Genomic DNA, 21,395 nt, shown 5'->3' on the forward strand with positions numbered 1-21,395 from the left:
TGGTTAGCTATTATTGGTAGACCAAATAGCAGATTACTTTTCTGTTGACTTGGTTAGTAGATTATTCATTTATTTAACACATCTTTGACTACCTACTATCTGCTAGTCACTCTTCTAGGCACTGGGGATAAAGCTGTGAACAGAATTAAGTTCTTGTTCTCATGAAGCTTATACTCTAGAAAAGGGACTTCTGGGATTGACTTGTAATGTTTGTCTCATTGTTTATCAGAGCTTTAAGTGAGGAAGTGTGTGAGGAATTTTCTTTTGTATTTAATATGTAATGTGTGTCTCTTCCATTAACAAGGGAAAAATCTGTAAAATTTTTACATTTGAATATGCACAAACTTCTGATATGCCTGCATATATTATTTAATATTCTTCATATGATTTTCTTGCATGACTTTTATTAAATACTTTTTGTGGAATTTAAGATAAAAAATGGTATCTGGTTTTTCATTGCTGTTTTGCTGTGAAAATATTTTTGGTCTTTGCAGATAATCTAGTAGTATGTATCCTTTCTACGTCGACGTAGTCCAGGTGCATTCACACTTAAGTGATTCATAAAATGTTGGAATTCTAGAATTGTTCTCACTTTCATATTAGTTTGTGATGGTGTTATGAGCTCTATAATATAAATTGCAGTGAAACATGATGTGTCGTAAAGTGAGCACGTGGTACTTAATCTGGTATCAGCCTTAGATATGAGTTCACCATCTGAACTGGTGTGGAAGTAGGCAGGGCACTGCATAGATAAGTTACTTAGCCTTTCTGGACTTTGATTCAGATGATAACTTGCTAGTGTCCATGAAAGAGTAATGGTGTCTGCATTCCTTGCCAGGTAGAGGTTTCTGTAAGCTGTAGGTTTCTGTGTCAGTTTAGGAGATTTTGTTGGAGGTGATGGAGCTGTAGTGTTCTGACTATATAGGAAGGTGACATACATGCAGGTCAGTACTGACTGATCTACCCTTTGAGTAAGTTCTATAAGCAGATATAATCTATACAGTTTATCTTTGTGGAATTGATAGTGTTGGGATGGAATTAATAAAGATTTTCAATAACAGGATAGTATGACACTTCTTAGCAAATAACATAAGAGAAAAGGTCTTTTAAAATTTCAGAGACATGACATGCTTAAGTCTGTGTTAAAATGTTCAAGTAAAATAACATTTTTAGATTAGAAATTAAATATAAGTATTAGATAACTTTTTTCCCTTGTTCTTTAAATTTTTATTTAAATAGATAATCTTTACATTGCTTGTTATCAATTGCAATATTATTCACAAACCTAGGATTTTAAGCTTCTGTAAACAGCCCCCACACACTAGGAAATGCTTTATTTTACATAGCTATAGTTTGGTTTGAACTGAGGTCTTAATTTAGTAGAAGGTTGATTTAGCAGGAAGACTGAATGTATTTATTCTCTTTGAAGCATTCACAACTTAGTTACCTTTTCATCCTCAATTCCCCACTGTTCTTTGGGTTTTTGCAAATGTCTGTCTGTGTACTCACTCTAATGTTACTTTTTTTTAAAATTAATTTTTATTGGAGTATAGTTGCTTTACAGTGTTGTGTTAGTTTCTACTGTACAGCAAAGTGAATCGGCTATACATATACATTATGTCCTCTTGTTTTTTGGATTTCTTTTCCATTTAGTTCACCACAGAGCACTGAGTAGAGTTCCCTGAGCTATACAGTAGGTTCTCATTAGTTATCTATTTTATACATAGTATCAATAGTGCATATATGTCAATCCCAATCTCCCAGTTCATCCCACGCACCCCCACTTTCCCCCCTTACTTTTTATACTGGTATACTTTTACCTTCACTCAATGTAATCTAGTAAAAATAATTCCAAAAGGAAGTGAGGAATAAAGGTTGGTTTTGTTTTTGTTTTTTTTGTTTTGTTTTAAATGCCTCTCCAAATGCATCATGCCATTTGTATTTGAGGGAATTGGAAAAGGTGAATATTTATTGAATATTTACTATATACTTGGCACTGTACTCATTAGTTGACAAGTATTATCTCTTTTAATTCTTAGGATAACATTGGGAGGTAAGTATAATTATCTCCATTTTACAGATGAAGAAACTGAGGCTCAGAGAGATTCAATTATTTGCCCCAAATCATTCAGTTAGTAAGATGGTGGTGCTGCAGTTTGAGTCTGGCCTGCTTGCTTCCAAAGCCATGATCATTTTGGGGCAAAGCTGATATTTTAAATAAGGGTAGTATTTTTTTCAATTTGTATACAGTAAGATAATTATTTTAAAAACTATTCTTTTAAGAAAATGTATGTAGCCATTTCTAATACAGGTGGAAGCCATGGTAATATCAGTGCTGTAGTTGTTCCCTAGGTTCAACAAATATCTGTTAGGCAGTCATGAAGAGTGCTGTCAGTACCTTTTAAAAAGGTGAACAAAAATATTTTGCCCCACTTTCTTGTTTTTAAGATGCTCCAAGTCATAGAAATGGGAAAAGCAAATGGTCATTCCTGTTCAGTTTGACAGACCTGAAATCAATCAAGCAAAACAAAGAGGGTATGGGCTGGTCGTATTTGGTATTCTGTCTAAAGGATGACGTCGTTCTCCCTGCTCTGCACTTTCATCAAGGAGATAGCAAACTACTGATTGACTCTCTTGAAAAATATGTGGTATTGTGTGAGTAAGTATCAAATTATTTCCTACTTATCAAAACCGGATTGTTGTGATGGTCCCAAGGCGAACTGTTTTTACTTGTCATTGGGTATCAGTGACCTATGTGCATATTAGGGCTCAAGCAGGTTTGTTTTTTCTGGAATATTGACTACTTTGGATGAGTGACTGAATAAAATTTTGCCATTTTAGTAATTTGGAACTGCAACTTATCACCTTATTAGTGTTTTAAAGAAAAGAATGGTTCAGTATTTTAATACACATTCAAATGAATGATGATACATCAATAATTTATGGATTATATATTTACCAGTTTTATCTTTTATTATGTAGTTTCTGTTAAACATAGAGTTTCATTTGTAATGCTACAAATTTAAGTCAGACAAATCTAAATAAAATTATTGTAAGTGTGGAAGTTAGGGCTTTCTCACTTTCCAGAAATCTTGTGTCTTCCATTTATTTACCCATGTGCATTTGTACACACTCTTTCTCGCTTTCACTCTCAGCAAATACAATTGTGGTATCTATTTAGTTCTGAGCACTGTGCTGGTTGTTTGATACTTAGTAGTGAACAAAACAGGCATGTTCTCGGATATCTGAGAGTTTATGGTCTTGTGAAGGATGCTGACCAGTAAATAGCAATAAACTCAAGAAATAAGATGGAGGAAGTACAAGGAAGGGAGGAAGTATACTTCATTCAGACTGGGGGTTGGGTAGGGGTCAGGGAAGACTTTCTGGAGGAGGTAACATCTAGGTTGAGACTTGACAACTGTATGAACGTTAGCATGAAAGGGAAGGAGATATTTAGACGGAGAGATGTTTTAGATAGAGGGAGGTATGTAAAACACGACGTAATCACAGAACAGAGTAATTCAGTATTACAGGTCTGCATAGTGGGGGAAGGGAGGGTACAAGATTTAAAGATGAAGCCAAAGAGCTGAGTTAAGGCCAGAGCATGAAGGGTCTTGTAAATCATGTTAGGAGGTTGTTCCAGTCATCTAGTGAGCTTGTAGTAGCGTGAACTAGGGGAGTGACAAGAAAGAAGTGTTGGAGGAATATTTAGTGTTAGAGTTTGTGGTTGATTGGATATGTGGAGGAGAAAAGAAGGGAGAAGTTGAGATTTTTAGTTTGGGGAATCATAGGGATGATTGTTAACTTCATTAATAATGTCCTCACTTTAATAGAGTAATGTCATGCCTAAATGTAGATTATATAAAGCTAGGAATAATGCAAAAGTTGAAAGATATTGACTCTATGTTTTTCGGCATGAAATTCTCTTCCTTTACCATGTTGACCACCTCTGGCTGGCACTAGGCATGCTGATTAGTACCTGTAATCATAAAGTCAGATCTGGTTGGTAGTATGTGGGTCTTGGATCTTGAAGTGAGAAGCTGTGAATAGGCTACCACCTACGGGGTTAAGTAGTTTTCAGGAGGAGCATTTATCATGACTGGGGCATAAGGCTTGGCTGTTGAATAGCAGCTGTTAAAGACTTGGGGGTCTTAGCATCATAGCAAGCTCAGTATCAATCAGTGTTGTGATGTAACTGTTACAGAAGAGCTCATTCATTCTGAGACTGTTGATTAAAGCATAGTATCTAGAATGAAGTGGTAGTCCCTCTCTACTCTGTACTGATAAGATCATATTTTGGAGAACTCTTAGTTTTAAACACTTAGTTTTAAACATTTTAGCATTTTAGATTTTAGATGTGTTATACTAACTATACTACGTGGAAAAAGATGGCTAGTGTAATGAGAGGGATCAAAAGGTATCATGAAAAATGTGGGGATGTGGCGATTTAACTTGAAGGAGTTGTGGTGAACCATTAAATAAAACCCAAGCTGGACTTCCCTGGTGGCGCAGTGGTTGAGAGTCCGCCTGCCAATGCGGGGGACACGGGTTCGTGCCCCGGTCCGGGAGTATCCCACATGCCGCGGAGTGGCTGGGTCCGTGGGCCATGGCCGCTGAGCCTGCGCGTCCAGAGCCTGTGCTCCGTCCGTCCAGAGCCTGTGCTCCGTCTGCAACGGGAGAGGTCACAGCAGTGAGAGGCCCGCCTACCGCAAAAAAACAAAACAAAACAAAAAAAACACCCAAGCTTCTTACTATGGTCAGTGAGGGCCTGCCCTATCTTAGCTCTGTTTATTTCTTCAACCTCATCTCATGCCATTCTCTTCTATATTCTAGCCACATGGTTTTCTTTCAGTTCCTGAAATGCCCTAAACTCTTTCTTGTCTTAGGGTCCTATATGTATTTCTTTTGTCTAGAATATTCTTCTCCTTTTCTTATCCCTGAGGTCTCAGTTTAATGTCACTTCCTCAGAAGGGCTTTTCTGGATGCTTAGTCTCCCATTTAATGTAGGTTCCCACCCCATTCCTTTTTGCTTTCTCATTCTCTTGTTTGCTTCCTTCATGGCCCTTAACAGAATAAAATCATTGTCTGTTTATTTCTGTTACGTTTTCCTCTAGAATATAAGCCCATAAAGGCAGGGATTGCATCTATCTTGTTTACACTTTCTCCTGAATTCCTAGCCAGAGTGCCTGGCCCATTTGTTCAGTAAATCTTAGTTGAATGAATAAATGGCATGATACTTACCAGTTTTACAAATAATTTCAAAAGGATTGTTAAAAGAAATAGACTAGATTTGTTTTGTATGACTCCAGAGATAAACTAGAAGGAAATAGCTCGAGGGGTAGAAATTACAAGGAATTAGCTCATGAGGTAGAGAGTTTTCTGTCCTGGATGGGTTCAAGGATAGACTCAACAATTACTTAGGTGCTTATAAGAGAATATGTACCTTAAATATGTGTTGGTGATGTTTTAATGACGTTTGTAAGTGAAACTATGTTTCCTTTTCTGTATTGATTAGGCTTAGATATGTAGCATCATAATAATTCAGCCCAAATTAATGTTGCAGTCATCCAGTTATCATTTTTGGACAACCACAGGTCTCCCTAGTGAGGGCAGACCACTTATGACATGAATGAGAGCAGACTAGAAACCACCTTCTCTGTTGGCAGGCAGATCCAAGAGATAAAGAGAGCCTGGAAGGGGTTATGCCATGCATGCACCTTACTCTTTCCTGATCTCAGCAGTCAGATGTGTCCCTGTGAAGATTTTATTTAATAGGAGTGCATATTTCCACCTGGAAACAAGAAGCCATGGGAATGGTGTTCCCCTCTCTCTACTTTTTCATTCAACAAGTATTTTTTTTTTGAGGACCTACTATGTTCTAGACATCATACTAAGTGCTGGAAAGGAGCACTTAGTCAAAAAGATATGGTGTCTGTCTTCATGGAGTTTGTACTATTGCAGAAAAGAAAAAGATCGCTTATACAAATAATCATAAGTTTTCAGCTGTAATAAGTACTATGAATCAGGAATATAGCACGATGAGAGCATATAATAGGATAATATGTAGGTTTGTGTGTGTGTGTGTGTGTGTGTGTGTGTTAGTAGTAATTGAAGCTCTGAGAGAGAATGAGATTAAGAAGAGGATAAAGTGGGATAGAATGTAAGCATGTGATTAATTATAGCCTTTAATGACGTGGTCAAAGAGAAGAACCTAGCAGAGGAGTCTGACTTCCTACACTCTGTTTCCTGTCTTCCCACTAGGCTTAATCACATTTATGGTCAACCAAGGATGTGGCTGTTTCTGGGAGAGGAGATAGCTGTGTAAAGTGAGCTTTAAAAGCTTCATCCTTAGTACCAGCCACTTCTCCATTGTGTATTCTCCTGTGACACTGAGGGGCCAGTTTATTCTTTGCCCCCTGAATAGTCTGAAATGTGTAAGAATAGTACATCAAATATTTTATCCCCAATTGAAGGCCCCTTTGTACACTAGGCAGAAAATAAGCATCCCCCCCATTCTCTTTCCCATCATAAATTATGCCCAACTGCATTGTGTCATATATGCTGAGTCCAGGTGGTAGAATATAGATATTCCAGATAAACAGTCACCAGTATAAAAATAAATCCCATATTTGTATAAACCATCTTCCATTATCAGATTCTTAGGGAGATGTTAAAGGTTCTTGTTTTTTATGTTCATTACTTATGATCTAAATAAATGGAATTCACAATTAAGTCCAAAGAAATGAAAAGTCCCAAATATCCCCCATTTTTTACTTTATTAGGTATCATTTCCTGTCTCTGGAGCAGTTATCCTAAGCAAAATGGTACTTCCAGAGTTATGTTCCTATGGTCGCAGATTGTTGTGGAGACCGGAAGAAGAAGGGTAGACCAGGAAAACCTTGGTGTCAGCAGCTTCGCTGGGATCCCAGCCACTCTGTTCCTGGGTCATCCTTCCTGTGTTTTCTGAGTTCAAAACATCAATAGAGGGAGATTCAGACCACATTATCTTTTTTTCTCTGATTAACCTAAATTGAAGAATTTGGCTTGCACCTGTGGCCATGATGTCTTCCTAACACTCCCTGTAACGAATTAAGGGTCTTACCATACAGACAAACAGAAATTGCAGATTTGCTAGGGATGTGCAGCCTTGAAAGATCGAGGTAAAGGTTGGGTAACTATGCACAGTTCCTTCTTTCAGTCTCATTAACTGGATTAGTCAGTGCAAAATAGGCCAGCTTCTTGAGGCTTATTATTTCTCAAATGGTTTTCTTATCTACTGGGATAAACAAATTGTCCTATTCATTGATATTCTTTAGTGTTCTTTGACTTATCACCATTTAGAACATGGTATTCAGCTGGGTAAAAGAATGAGCCACAGATACATTTTTGTTACATTTCTGGAACCAAGTTGGTTGCTAGGATATGAATGAAAGTTATTGGTTGGTTCTGTTAAAATGATTTTATATATTGGGCCATTTTAAAACTAATACATAAATATCCAAGCAGTAAAATATTTCCTTAAAAAGCCAAGTTGGTTGTATCATCTTATAGCACCAGTCATTTATGAGATTAGGTCCTAGACCCTCATTTATTCCCTTTGTGAGATACATATATCCACACACACATACATATATACATACACATACACACACATATATATGTATAAATTATATGGATGAGAATAAACTATATAGTTTTGTTGTAAATATTCTGTACTTTTTTTTTTATTAACCTTTTTGGCTTTATATCTTTTGCAATGATATTTTTATTTATTTCTTTAGCTTTCCATATTGGTCTTCTCGGTGGCAATATAAAATAGTTACTATTACATCTCAGTGCACAAAAATTCTTCAACTGTTATAATTTCTGAATTCTGAAGCTTTTGGGAGAGGCTCACTCCAAAGTACTTCTGAAGTTTTAGTAGTAATGCGTCTGTAGTTGTGATATTAGACAATGGTTTTCTTTAAGCCCTTTAGTAGGATCTAATAGAATTGCTGATGTTAGCATCATTAAAAGTTCTATCTTACTGCTGCAATGAGTTTTTGAAAGCCTTGAATAATGTTGTCATGAGTGATCAACTTCCCAGAATCCATAATATCCCCAGAATATATAAATATAATATTTAATCTTCCCAGATTAAATCAGTGTGGTAACCTGGCAGGTGGAAATGTAACAATATTCTGGAATGCCAGCCCTCCTTTTGGTGAGCTCTGAAGTTCTTAGCAACATTATTACCTGTTCTCTTACTGATATACTTTAAAGAATGTTTTGTTGATTTCTTCAGTGTCAACCGAGTCTAATGTGACTTCCCCCAGCACCTCATCACAGAGCATTAGGTATAAAAAAAAGAAATCCTTCCTTTGTAAAAAAAGTGTCTGTGGTTCTTTGTTGGTTGAGCAGTCATTTCTTCTTCCCATCTCCAGCTTTGTGACCATAGTTTTAGATCTGAAGCCATAATAATTGGCTGGGCACAGATAACTGAAGGTTGCGTATGTGTCCCCCTTCAGCATGCATAGCCAGTGTTTTGACTTTTATGATCATTTTTTTATTTGTAGTTTAAAGAAAAAATTTGACTTAATCTATTTTTAGAAACAAAAAATAATAACCATAGTACCAGCAGCACTGTGTTAGGAAAAAAATATGTTTCTATACTAGTTACTTTTCTTTTTCTGGTGCTATGTTTACAAGTTGACCTATCATTAAAAAATGCCTTGTGAGAACCTATAGGTCTTCATGTTAATAAGCATGACCCCCAGAAGATGTTCAGAAAAATGGTGATTAATGAAAATTGAACGTTTAAAAAGTTATTTTCTTCCTACTTCAAATGACTCAACCTTAGCTCTTTTAAGAAGCTAAGGGGCTTATTCAGCTACTGTTGTCTTTGATGATCGAGTGCTGTTTCTAAGTAAGAATAAGATCCTGTTTTGGATTTCATATCCCCCCAGCATTGCTGTTGCATCCTGTTATGTTAGAATTGAGAAGAGATAACTGTTATTAAAGTTCTTATCTCAAACATTTATAATAAACTAGAAGTAGATAGCAGCAAAATAATGCATTTAATTTTTGTTTTTAAACACAAAAGTTGTGGATTTATTACAGCTGACTTACTAAATTATAAAACTTTTTGAACAGAAAAAAGACTGGATAATTCATTTGATTACTTCAAATTAGATGTCTATTTGGAAAGCATTTTGTTTATTCTGTAGTTATTAGGAAGTGTGGAGAAAAACATATCCGGAGCTCAATAAACAAGAACTAAAAATATACTGTACCTGAACTGTACATTACAACCATGTGTGTGTATAATAATGGTTGGCATAATTAATGATCTTTAACAAATAATTAAGACATTGTATCTTGTATTTTTAACATCTTATATTGCAGTACTACCAAGCTGTGGAGTGAAGTTGGAAACCATTTCAAAATAGGACATTTTCCTGTAGTGTACATATTATATATACTGATGAATCCTAAAGTGTGTTTCAACTTTCTTTATAAGAGAAGATATATTCTTATAATGGAAGATATATTTGTAAGAATTTTCTACTATAATTCTAAACAAAAGTTTGGGTTCATTATAATTTAGTCCTCTTGGCTTTACCTAGAATAAAAATATACTTTATCCCTTTTATATTTGTTAATTTAATATTTAATGTTTCATGGTAGTTTTGGAACTCACTTAAGATAGTTACTAAGTACTTGCTAATATTGAATTAATGGGAAACACTTTTAGAACTGGACATTTAAGGTTTTTTGTTGTTGTTGTTACGGAAAAATAACTGTGCATTAGTAATTATTTAGGTAGTCATTGATGCGGAGTGCTACTGTTTTCTACAAATCCCTTCTTTCTATCACAGATCTCCGCAAGACAAAAGAACACTTCTTGTGAATTGTCAGAATAAGAGTCTTTCACAGTCTTTTGAAAATCTTCTTGATGAACCAGCATATGGTATAATACAAGTATGTTTCCTTAGTCTATCTTGTATTAATCTGTTTGTCTGACCGCATTATTTTATATGCATCCTACCTCTCACTTTCTCAGAGATTATACAGAATGAGGCAAGTGTCTGCATGTGTAAACCTTATGGAACTATTCTCTGTAATTTTATAGAAAGAATAATATGTGTCATATTGTTTGTAAGACTCAGAAGCTTCCTTGGTTCTTAATTACTCTTACAGCAATTTTCCCCTTTATCATAATTGAAGTTGGACATCAGATTTTTATTATCATAGCTTGCACTGATTAGGTGAAAAGTCACTGGGTAAGACACTTCGAATTAATCAGTGATAAGCTTATGCAAAAATCTGGTTTGAATTTTTATTTGATGTTTAAGTTGGTTCATTTGGGGTCAGTTTAGTCTAATTCCTCTTAAAGTATTTGAGTATATTCTTGCATTTGGCTAAAAATGTGCCCTTAACACAGGCAGAAATAAAGATAATTTATTTTTCACTCAGGTTGCTATGTAAACTAATGACATTTTTGTTTACTCGTTAATTTATTCACTTATTCATTCAACAAATGTTTGAGTGCTTCTTTGTCCCACATGGTATCTCTTTTTGGTTCTGAAGATAAAGAGGGAACTTTTTAGGAGGGAGGACAAAAGAGCTAAATACTGATTAAAATAAAAAGTGAGGGAACTGTTTTTCTTATTGTGAAAATAATCATTTTAAAGATAGACCTTTAAGAAGTAACTATTTTTGCTAAATATGAATAAGCAGGCAGTTTGGGATTTAGAAGTAACTCTAGCAGTAGAAAAACTTTTCTAGGACAGCACTGTCCAGAACAAATTACTCTTGTTGGCATGATTCACCAGTTATATAATTAGATTAAAATGTCAGCTAATATTTAAATATTGTGAGCGTTTAAACTTAGCTATCAAATATTTTGTGTTAGACTAGTGTGGTACTACCCACTTCAAGAAATATTTTTTTCTGTGAAGGCAGGACTGTTAGAGAGAAGAAAGCTGTTGTGGGCCGTCCATCAGTGGAAAGTAAGCACTGCAGATATTTCTGGTGTGTGCAGATTGAATGAAGCCTGCAAATCATGTGTTTATCTGCAATTCAATCAGTAGCATTAGCTTGCTATTTAATGTACTATTTTAACCAAATGAAAAAATTGGCTTAGAAAATTTAAATTTTTCTTCCCAGAAAAAAATAAAATTTTAAAATAATCTTAGAATGCTCTGTTTTAGTTCTGATTTCCCCTCCTTTAAAAACCTTTGCCCTTTTGCCTGTCATGAGGTATTTTTATTCTTTATCTGAATTAATTTTGCCAATATTTTTCTTTCTACTGCATAGAAGATTAAAAAGGACCCTTATACAGCCACTATGGTAGGATTTTCCAAAGTCACAAACTACATTTTTGATAGTTTAAGAGGCAGCGATCCTTCTGCACATCAACGACCACCTTCAGAGATGGCAGATTTTCTTAGTGATGCTATTCCAGGTTTAAAGATAAATCAGCAAGAAGAACCAGGATTTGAAGTCATCACAAGAGTGAGTGGAGTTTATATTAATATAGCTCTTGTATTTTAGCAGGAGAAATGCTTTTTAAAGTGTACTGAATGTTATAGAAATAGAAACTCAATTTTGGTCATACCTGCCTCTTCTCACAATCCTTTATAACTTTTGCTCACTCATATATCTAACGACTAATGCTTGTCCTGCCACCAAATTCCTGGTTTCTTCTTCATCAACTACTACTTATACTTCTCTGTTCATCAGTGTTGGATCTCTTTCTTTGATTACCTTTTGATAATAATGAACAGGTGTTTGTTTCATTGAGTGTATAGCAGTGAGTAAATAGTAAGCCTTGCATGTTGCCCCTAGTTCTGTTCTTCGTAATTTTTGTTTGCTCAGACACTCTGCGCAGGCAGCTAGTCAGGACACTACTCGTGGGCTTTTATTCTTATGTGAATCTTTTCTTTTTTAAGTAAGATGGATTTTGGCCTTGAATTATGGTAAATCTTTATATATGCTCAACAAGACTTGAATTTGCTACAATTCTAGGCTGCACATAGTTAGAACATTATAAAATATCTCAATTGTAGTACTTAATTAAAGGGCTTATCTTGCAAATGGCATTTTAAAATTACCAACATCTGTTAATTGAATGAAAACCTGTAGAAAATGCCAAGTAGAGCTAATGGATCATGAATCAATTCTGAGAGCTACAAATTTTAGATTGGAAGAAAAGCTAATTTTAAATATGATTAATGGAATAATACTCTTTTTTAATAATATAGCATACCATTTAGTGTGAAGGGTCTATTTTAGAATTTACGTGTTGAATGTTCTGTACTTATGTAATTGAAACCCAAAACAACAAATGTTTTTTTGTTTCTGAATTTATAACCCAGTTATTTGTGTATTTAGTAGGAGGGTAAAATGTATGGAATGCTATTGCAGTTTATAAACTAAACATTGGAAACTAAGGGAAAATATTAGAAATGTTAGAACTTATGTCTGAGTAATAGTATTTTAGTTTTAGTTTCTATATACCTTGATTTCATTTCACTTGTTAAAGGTGTACTCTTTATTGCTTATCTTTTTGTTTTAGATTGATTTGGGCGAACGACCTGTTGTTCAAAGGAGAGAGCCAGTATCATTGGAAGAATGGACTAAGAATATTGATTCTGAAGGAAGAATTTTAAATGTAGATAATATGAAGCAGATGATATTTAGAGGGGTAATTACTTTAGTAGTTTAAACTGTTGGTGTTCAAGTTTTCATTTTCTTTTGGGAGGTGGGAGAGATGAACTCCTTTTTGATGAGTGTTGCCTTAAAATCCGTGTAGGACAGAGTGAGGTGTTTGTGATGTCCCTGAGGGTTGGGTTGGAGGGATATACCATTAAGCCTATGGAAAGGTATTCTTTCTTACTTGAAGTTCTGTGGGTTATGTGAAGGAGGCATTTGTGTTCCTCAGTGGTAGTTCCCTTATCTAGTAAGGATTGGGTTTAGAAAGACTAATCAGTTCCACTGTCTGCTATACAGTCTACTCTTCATTGTTTACGCTTTCTGGCAGCTGCTTACATCTTCAGAATCTGGAAGTCAAAAACAAGCTAGTTTTTACTGAATTGAGTTATTTTTATGTACAGGCATACCTCGGAGGTATTGTGGGTTCGGTTACAGACTACTGCAGTAAAGTGAATATTGCAAATAAGCGAGTCACTCACATTTTTTGATTTCCCAGTGCATATGAAAATTATGTTTGCACTATACTGTATTAAGTCGATTAAGTGTGCAATAGCGTCATGTCTAAGAAAACAGCATATGTATTTTAATTAAAACAAAACAAAACAAAAAAAATAATAACAGTAACATCAAAGATCACTGATCACAGATCACCATATCAAATACAATAGTAAAGAAAAAGTTTGAAATATTGCGAGAATTACCAAACTGTGACATGGAGACATGAAGTGAGCAAACGCTGTTATAAAAATGGCACTGGTAGACTTGTTTGGCACAGGGTTGTCACAAACCTTCAATTTAATAAAACATGCAATACCTGAGAAGTGTAGTAGAGCAAAGTGCAATAAAATGACGTATGCCTATATAAAACTATCTCTTAAATAGTAGTTTTTCTGTTTATGTGCAAGTTTTGTGAACTTAAAGTATTGCATTCATTTTTTACAAATGTGTTTAATATGCATGTTTTCTTCAGGGACTTAGTCATGTGTTGAGAAAACAAGCATGGAAATTTCTTCTGGGTTATTTTCCCTGGGACAGTACCAAAGAGGAAAGAACTCAATTACAAAAACAAAAAACGTAAGTAATGGTCTTTTGTGTGCTCATTAAAGAAATCCAAGTAACTCATCCATATAAAGTGGAATAGACTAGGGTAAGGGAACATATTTTTATTTTCATCTTTTTAATTTAAATATTGTGAGCACTATAGATAATTTCAAACCAGAAACACTTATTAAAGGGACTTCATTGCAGTTACATTAGTGAATATATAGAATGATGGTTAAAAAAAATTCTAGTCCCCTTGTATAAACATTTTAAGCATACTAAGATATAGATTTTAAAATATATCTCATTTATCTTGATTCATTTTTACAATTTATTATGAAATTATAAAAATGGCTCATAATTGTATTTGCTATTTAGGTTAATTACCTTTAAATTATTTTCCTGGTGCTCTTATAACATAAACTGGCCTTTTTTTTTTGGAATTGTGTTTCTATTTTTAAGTAATTATCAGACTTGAAAAGAAACACAGACCAACTTCCCAGGTATACTTATTCCCAGTTTGTCAGTCTAACCTTTTATTTAAAGCTCACTTTCAATCATTATGTGTATATTCAAATTCAGACAGTCCTTTCTCTTTTCAACATGTTTGCCAGTCCTTCTAAGACATTTTCACATCAACAAGTTTCTGTAGTAAACTGGTTGGAAAATGGTACTCTAATGTCACATTAAAAAAAAAAAAAATCTCATAGGTTTGTAATTATTTGGAAACTTTAGTGGCTAAAGTATTTAATGACTGGAATAATTTTAGTTCTGATATTACGGACTGAAGTAAATGTTTCCTTAAAATCATATCTAAATTATTCTAGTAGTTTAAATAAAGTTTATGACATGTATAAAGTTATTTTATTTTTCCTTTGATTGTAACTTTAAACATTTCACTATCATATTTATAAATTTACATCTCACTAGCACCATAAATGCTTTGACACATTAAATTTGTTTTTTAGGTGTTCAAATAACCTTTTTTGGTATAAAATTGTTTTCTATAGTGATGAATACTTCAGAATGAAACTACAGTGGAAATCTGTCAGCGAGGAACAAGAGAAGAGAAATTCGAGGTTAAGAGATTATAGAAGTCTTATTGGTAATTTTTTCTTAATTTTGAAAATGCATGAGAGGGTTGCATGGAAGTGTTGATAAGATTTAAGAAATGCACGTATATACTACAGAGTTAGGGCCCAAATGAAAAATCAGAGGCTTGTGGCAAAGATTCTTACCACAGAAATACCTAGAACCTCCTAGGGCAGCCTTCAGAATGTGATTTGGGCACTCTTTCTAGCTGCAAAGCCTCTATCTGGCTCTCTAGCCCTCCAAGAAAGCTGACATTGTTGTGAACTTGGGCCAGATAATAAAGGTTATAAAACTTTCTCTCAGAGAGGAGGAGATCAAGATGGTGGAGTAGAGGATGCAGAGCTCACCTTCCCCCGCAAACACATCAAAAATCATCTACATGTGGAACAGTTCTCACTGAAAACTAACTGGAGACTGGCAGAAAGACTCCTGTGCAGTAAGAAAGATAACACACGATATTGAGTGGGAAGGAAAGAGAAGTGATGAAGTTGGGACCTGTGTCCCTGGGAGGAGACTCAGAGGAAAAGGGAGATTACATGGATGGAGAGCCTCCTTGGGGAATGAGTGGTCTGAGCCACATATTGGACAGCCCAGTCCTGGGGTCCAGCGGAGGGAAGACAAGCCCTCTTGGCTGGTTGGAGGGCTGTGAGACTAACAGGAGGGCTGTGGGAAGCCTGGACTCTGCTCTTGAGGAATGTGCACATGCTTTCTTGCTCCTGAGGCAGGGTGGAGGGGGTGGATTGAAGACTGTACGAGTGACTGGTTGGTTTTCTGTGACCGCCCCAGTGCACACCCTGGCTTGAGCTAAGCAAACACCCCAGCCCCGCTTGGAAGATCGGCTGTGAGACACAGAAGCAGCTCAGACCTGAAGCAGCATATGAGCAGGGTGGGGGCAGCCATTACTGGCACTTACACAGGCAGAACATCAGAAGCAGTGTGAATGTCTGACCCTTGCTGGACCACCGTAGCCCATGCCCCTACACACTCGGAATGCCCACACCAGCCCTTCCTGTTCCAGCACTGTCCCCAGTGGAGGAGATACATGGGGGTGCACACGCCGAGGGGAGGAAGCGAGCTTGGACTTGGCCCTGGCCCTAAAAGGGAGGTGACAGCCACCAAGCAGAGGGGAAGTCCCAGGTCACACCTGGCTCTGGCCCTAGGCCCTTCATCTCCAACCACACCTCCTACCAAGGTGATAGCTACCAGCATGCTCTCAGGAAAGATGTGACCCGTGTTCAAGTCAAATCCAGCTCTCCCTCCAAAGCCACTGGGCACACGCTAACTGTATAGGGGTTCTCCCACATGATGACACCTTTAAACGATTTCTCTATGAAACTAGGTGAAAGTTAAGCAAAATGAGAAAACACAGGAATTTGTCTCAGTCGAAAGAGTAAGAGAAAACCCTTGAAAACAGTCATGAAATAGAAATAAGCAATTTACCAGATAAAGAATTCAAAGTATTAGTAATAAGAATGCTAGCTGAAGTAAGGAAAGTAATAGATGAACATAGTGAGAATTTTAACACAGAGCTAGAAAATATAAAAAAAGAATCAGAACTGAAGAATACAGTGACTGAAATGAAAAACACCCTAGAAGGAATTAATAGCAGACTGGCTGATATAGAAGAACACGTAAGTGGTCTGGAAGATAGGATAATGGAAATCATCCAATCAGAACAGCAAAAAGAAAAACAAATTTAAAAAATGAGAACAATTTAAGGGACCACTGGGACAACATGAAGTATACCAACATTTGCATTATGGCGGTCCCAGAAGGAGGAGAGAGCGAGAAGAGGTTGAAAATGTATGACATTTTCCCACAAAACTAGAACAGATAATCCTAAAATTAATGCAAAACTACAGAAGACCCCAAAATGCCAAAGCAATCTTGAGAAAAAAGAATAAAGCTGGAGGTATTATGCTCTCTGACTTCGGACTATACTACAAAGCTACAGTTATTGAAACAGCATGGTACTGGCACAGAAACAGACACATAGATCAGTGGAATAGTATAGAGAGCCCAGAAACAAACCCATGCACTTACCATCAGTTAATCTACAACAAAGGAGGCAAGAATATACAATGGAGAAAAGACAGTCTCTTCAGTAAATGGTGCTGGGAAAACTGGAGAGCTACGTATAAAACAATGAGATTAGAACATTTCCTCATAGCATATACAAAAATAAACTCAAAATGGATTAAATACCTAAATGTAAGGTGTGAAATCATAAAAATTCCTAGAAGAGAACATAAGCAGAGTACTCTTTGACATAAATTGTAGCAATATTTTTTTGAATCTGTCTCCTAAGGCAAAGGAAACTAAAGCAAAAATAAACAAGTGGGACCTAATTAAACTTGAAAGCTTTTGCACAACAAAGGAAACCATTGACAAAATGAAAAGACAACCTACTGAATGGGAGAAAATATTTTTAAATGATGGGATTGGTAATTGGTTAATATCCAAAATATATAAACAGCTCAAAAAAACCAGGCAACCAATTAAAAAATGGGCAGAAGACCTGAGTAGACATTTTTCCAAAGAAGACATACAGATGGGCAACAGGCACATGAAAAGATGCTCAGCATTGCTAACCATTAGAGAAATGCAAATCAAAGCCACAGTGTGATACTACCTCATACCTGACAGAAAGGCTATCATCAAAAAGACCACAACTAACAAATGTTGGTGAGGATGTGGAGAAAAGGGAACCCTTGTACACTGTTGGTGGGACTGTAAATTGGTGCAGCCACTATGGAAAAGAGTATGGAGGTCCCTGAAAAAACTGAAAATAGAACTACCGTATGGGCTCTAGGCGCACGGGCTTCAGTAGTTGTGGCTCCCTGGTTCTAGAGCGCAGGCTCAGTAGTTGTGGCGAATAGGCTTAGTTGCTCCATGGCATGTGGGATCTTCCTGGACCAGGGATCGAACCCATGTCCCCTGCATTGGCAGGCGGATTCTTAACCACTGCACCACCAGGGAAGTCCCTTGATATCATTGTTGATACCTTTTTGTTTTCTGCCTGGCATGTCAGTACTAAATAACTATACAAGAGGAAAGAGAGACAGATAGTTCATGAGGGCACAAATAACTTTTTACTGTGTTTAAAACACCTATTAAGGCAGATATTCTATATTGGCATTATGACTATGTAAATTGTGCTTGAGTTAATAAAAAATAACTTATCATGTACCTCTATCAACTATGATATGAGAATGAAACATTTTGGTGTTTTTAAATAAAATTTGACATTTGTAGCATGATTTTTTGGTATTGCTTTTCCTTGTTTGAAAAATGTATTCACAGTTCTATAGATATATGCTATATTTATATTTATTAAGCTATTTTAAGATAGCTCAGCAAAAAGCTAGAATATTGTTCTGCTGATTTTTAAAATGCCCTTATAGAATCTAAACTCATATCATGAGTTTAGATTGCTTTGTTGAAAAATACCTCCTCATCTCTTCACAACAATTATTGAGAATGTTTTCAGATTATTAAATTTAATGGGGGGAGAGGACAGTTATAACTTTTAAACAAAATTGATTATAGAGTAAATTAATCACTTTAAATTTCTTTAAATTATTTTTTCGTAATTTACTGAGGGATTGAAGTTTGGGGAATGCCTTTTTAGTTGTTTCACAAGATGCATCTAGCAGGTATCAGTGTTTATTAATTGAATTGTCAGTACAACTTGAGATACACTCCTGGTGATGTTTCTAAAACTGTTTTTAATGTCTTAAAATCATTTCCAGAAAAATGTGGATTTTCTTTTTTTTTCAAAATTAAAATAGATTGCTTATTTTATATGTAAACTATTTATTTATTTATTTTATATGTAAACTGAATAATGTATATATGAGAATGAAGAAGTAATTTGTCCTAAAGATGGTTATGGAACATGACAAAGAAGTTGACAGTACTTCTCATAATGAATGAAGCAATTATGAATGAAACAAATGTTTGATTACACTTGATTGCATAGTAACTTTTTTCATTACTGTTTTCAAGTAATACTGCCTATCACATGTATTCATGACTGGCATTTTTTATATATATAAATTTATTTTATTTATTTGTTTTTGGCTACTTTGGGTCTTCGTTGCTGTACGGGCTTTCTCTAGTTGCAGTGAGCGGGGGCTACTCTTTGTTGCAGTGAGCGGGGGCTACTCTTTGTTTCAGTGCACGGGCTTCTCATTGTGGTGACTTCTCTTGTTGCAGAGAGCACAGGCTCTAGGTGCTCAGGCTTCAGTAGTTGTGGCTCACGGGCTCTAGGGTGCAGGCTCAATAGTTGTGGCGCACGGGCTTAGTTGCTCCGTGGCATGTGGGATCTTCCTGGACCAGGGCTCAAACCCATGTCTCCTGCACTGGCAGGTAGATTCTTAACCACAGGGTCACCAGGGAAGCCCATGACTGGCATTTTTATTGCTAACTAATGTGAACTATTACTTGGTGTTGGTTTTAATTAATTGAATGTATTTCCTGCTATTCAATTAAAAGATTTCTATGTTTAGATAAGAATTGAAAAATATTTAAAAATATACCCAAGAGGAGGTTGACTGACTTCGGAAAAAAATTCCAAAATGTTACTTTATTGCATATCTGAAATGGAATTTGATGAATTTTTTCATTTTAAAAGCTTGGCAAGAGAATAAGATTAATAACAAGAAGAATAACTCTGTACTTGTAAGATGTGAGCTTTATAAAAATCTGTTATTCTAAAGGTTTTCAAATATGTGATGATTTTCTTCCTCAGAAAAAGATGTTAACAGAACAGATCGAACAAACAAGTTTTATGAAGGCCAAGATAATCCAGGGTTGATTTTGCTTCATGACATTTTGATGACCTACTGTATGTATGATTTTGATTTAGGTAAGTTCTCCTCTAACATCCTAATTTAAAGATATTATGTATGTTTATTTTAGAATTTAAATTTATTAACCTGTTAGGAACATGTAAATAGTTCTGTGGCCTAGTTTTTATAGGGGTGTTCCACAGGGGACTGGAAACTTAAAAGGCTTTGGTTCCCAAATTGTGCACCAAGGAGCACTGGGTTGCTCATGCAAACTCATGGGGACAATGTGGGATATTTTAAATATTTGAGGGAAATATAGTGACATCTGTAGGACACTGCTCTAACTACTAACTGGAGTAGTTCAGGGTTTCATCATTAGATCACCAGACTCCTTCTGATGAAGTTATATCTTTACAAAGCAGAGTTTTTGGCCTTGCCATGATAAGCAAGTACTGTGTGAAAATAGATGAGGATGGTGGCATCCAATTGGATTCCAAGGTTTTGAGTAGTGTAGTGCCCAACAGGTGCTAAGTTAAATAGGGTATAAATATTAATTAAGTTGTTTGGATCTGTTTAATAAATGGAAATTGTTAGTAATATTTTTGAGCCTAGGGGTGCCTTGGAAAACAATTCCTGAGGCACTAAGGGTACTGTGAATTGAGAAAGTTTGGGAACCTTTTTTTGATAGGCTTATCCCTTGTGAAGAAAAATGCTGATTTGATATTATAGACAAATGGTGCATATAATTATCTAGGGCATGTGGAGCTTTACTCTCTTTTCTTGGTTAGTCTGTTTTCTACCAAGAATGGGTTGGAAAGACTGGGGTTGGTGGTGGGAGTTGGGGGGATTGCATGGGGAAGCGATGCTAAGGGATGGAAAGCCTAAGGAACCAATATTTTAAGGGACAAGAGAACTTGATCCAAAAGAATTCCTTTTGGATTCTTACATGTAAGTTAGGGGAAGATGTAAACTCTGTTGTGGATCTTGAGGCATCAGCCTCTGGTGACAGTAGTTGAATATCACAGATTTCTCTTTAAAATGTGAAATGTAGCCAGTCCTGTCTGTCACACCTATAGTGAGCCTCAAATTGGATTGTTGAAAATATTAGTAGAGTGCTTCTCAGGTTACAGAGTGCTGTTATTACTTAATTTTGATTTCAATTTTGATTCTATTAGAAGCCTTTTGAAGAAGTGGGGAAATAATCTCCACTTTATAAGTAAAGTTATATTGATTTAGACTGTGACTCAGGGTTGTACAAGTAGTAAATATTGGACTGGGGGTAGAGACCCAGGTCTTTATTGCAGCCTGGCATTCTTACCTCTACACATTCAGCACCCTGACCCATTGCCATTTTAGTTTCTGTTAACCACTGTGGGGAATAGGGCTGTTGTCCTAGGGAACAAGAGGCATTGCCCTGTACTCTTAAGTTGGTAATTTTGAGATAGGAATTAATGCATATTCTCAGAAGGAGTTCCTGAATGCTCAGTTTTTTCAGGAACTGAGTCCCAGACCAGCTATTTGGATAAATTGCTGTTCCCGTTTGTCTATATTAACCCCACATTCTTTCCAGTCAAATACTTTAAGTTATTTGAAACATACCCAGGGATTTTATTAAGAACTCTGGCCTTGGGAGAAGCCAGGGTAGTTTTCATAAAGCACTGGACCAAATTTCTTGCTTTTTACTCATAGCAAAGTAATCCGGGCTGTAAATTTACTCTTATAGTTGATTCTTTCCTGTTGAGTTGTTTGGCTTCTTAGCCCATAGATGAGATG

The 21,395-nt window shown here is 35.9% G+C and overlaps 1 protein-coding gene across 5 annotated transcripts in view; it reads left to right on the forward strand.

Moving 5' to 3' along the window:
- TBC1D15 (TBC1 domain family member 15) overlaps positions 1 to 21,395 on the forward strand; it is a 62,790-nt gene that overhangs the window by 25,415 nt on the left and 15,980 nt on the right. For 3 of the 5 annotated variants that reach the window (XR_009521229.1, XM_060025254.1, XM_060025256.1), the window contains exons 5-12: positions 2,449 to 2,659; positions 9,858 to 9,960; positions 10,941 to 10,991; positions 11,299 to 11,496; positions 12,560 to 12,688; positions 13,667 to 13,770; positions 14,748 to 14,842; positions 19,583 to 19,699. Coding sequence is in view for 4 of the 5 variants with exons in the window: in XM_060025254.1 (XP_059881237.1) it covers positions 2,449 to 2,659; positions 9,858 to 9,960; positions 10,941 to 10,991; positions 11,299 to 11,496; positions 12,560 to 12,688; positions 13,667 to 13,770; positions 14,748 to 14,842; positions 19,583 to 19,699 (1,008 nt within the window). In the remaining variant the exon portion in view is untranslated. The remainder of the gene's footprint in view (positions 1 to 2,448; positions 2,660 to 9,857; positions 9,961 to 10,940; positions 10,992 to 11,298; positions 11,497 to 12,559; positions 12,689 to 13,666; positions 13,771 to 14,747; positions 14,843 to 19,582; positions 19,700 to 21,395) is intronic. The other 2 variants (XM_060025257.1, XM_060025255.1) reach the window with 1 other exon arrangement.

The sequence above is a fragment of the Delphinus delphis genome, chromosome 11, assembly GCF_949987515.2.
Source record: "Delphinus delphis chromosome 11, mDelDel1.2, whole genome shotgun sequence".
In the NCBI taxonomy this organism is placed as follows: Eukaryota; Metazoa; Chordata; class Mammalia; order Artiodactyla; family Delphinidae; genus Delphinus; species Delphinus delphis.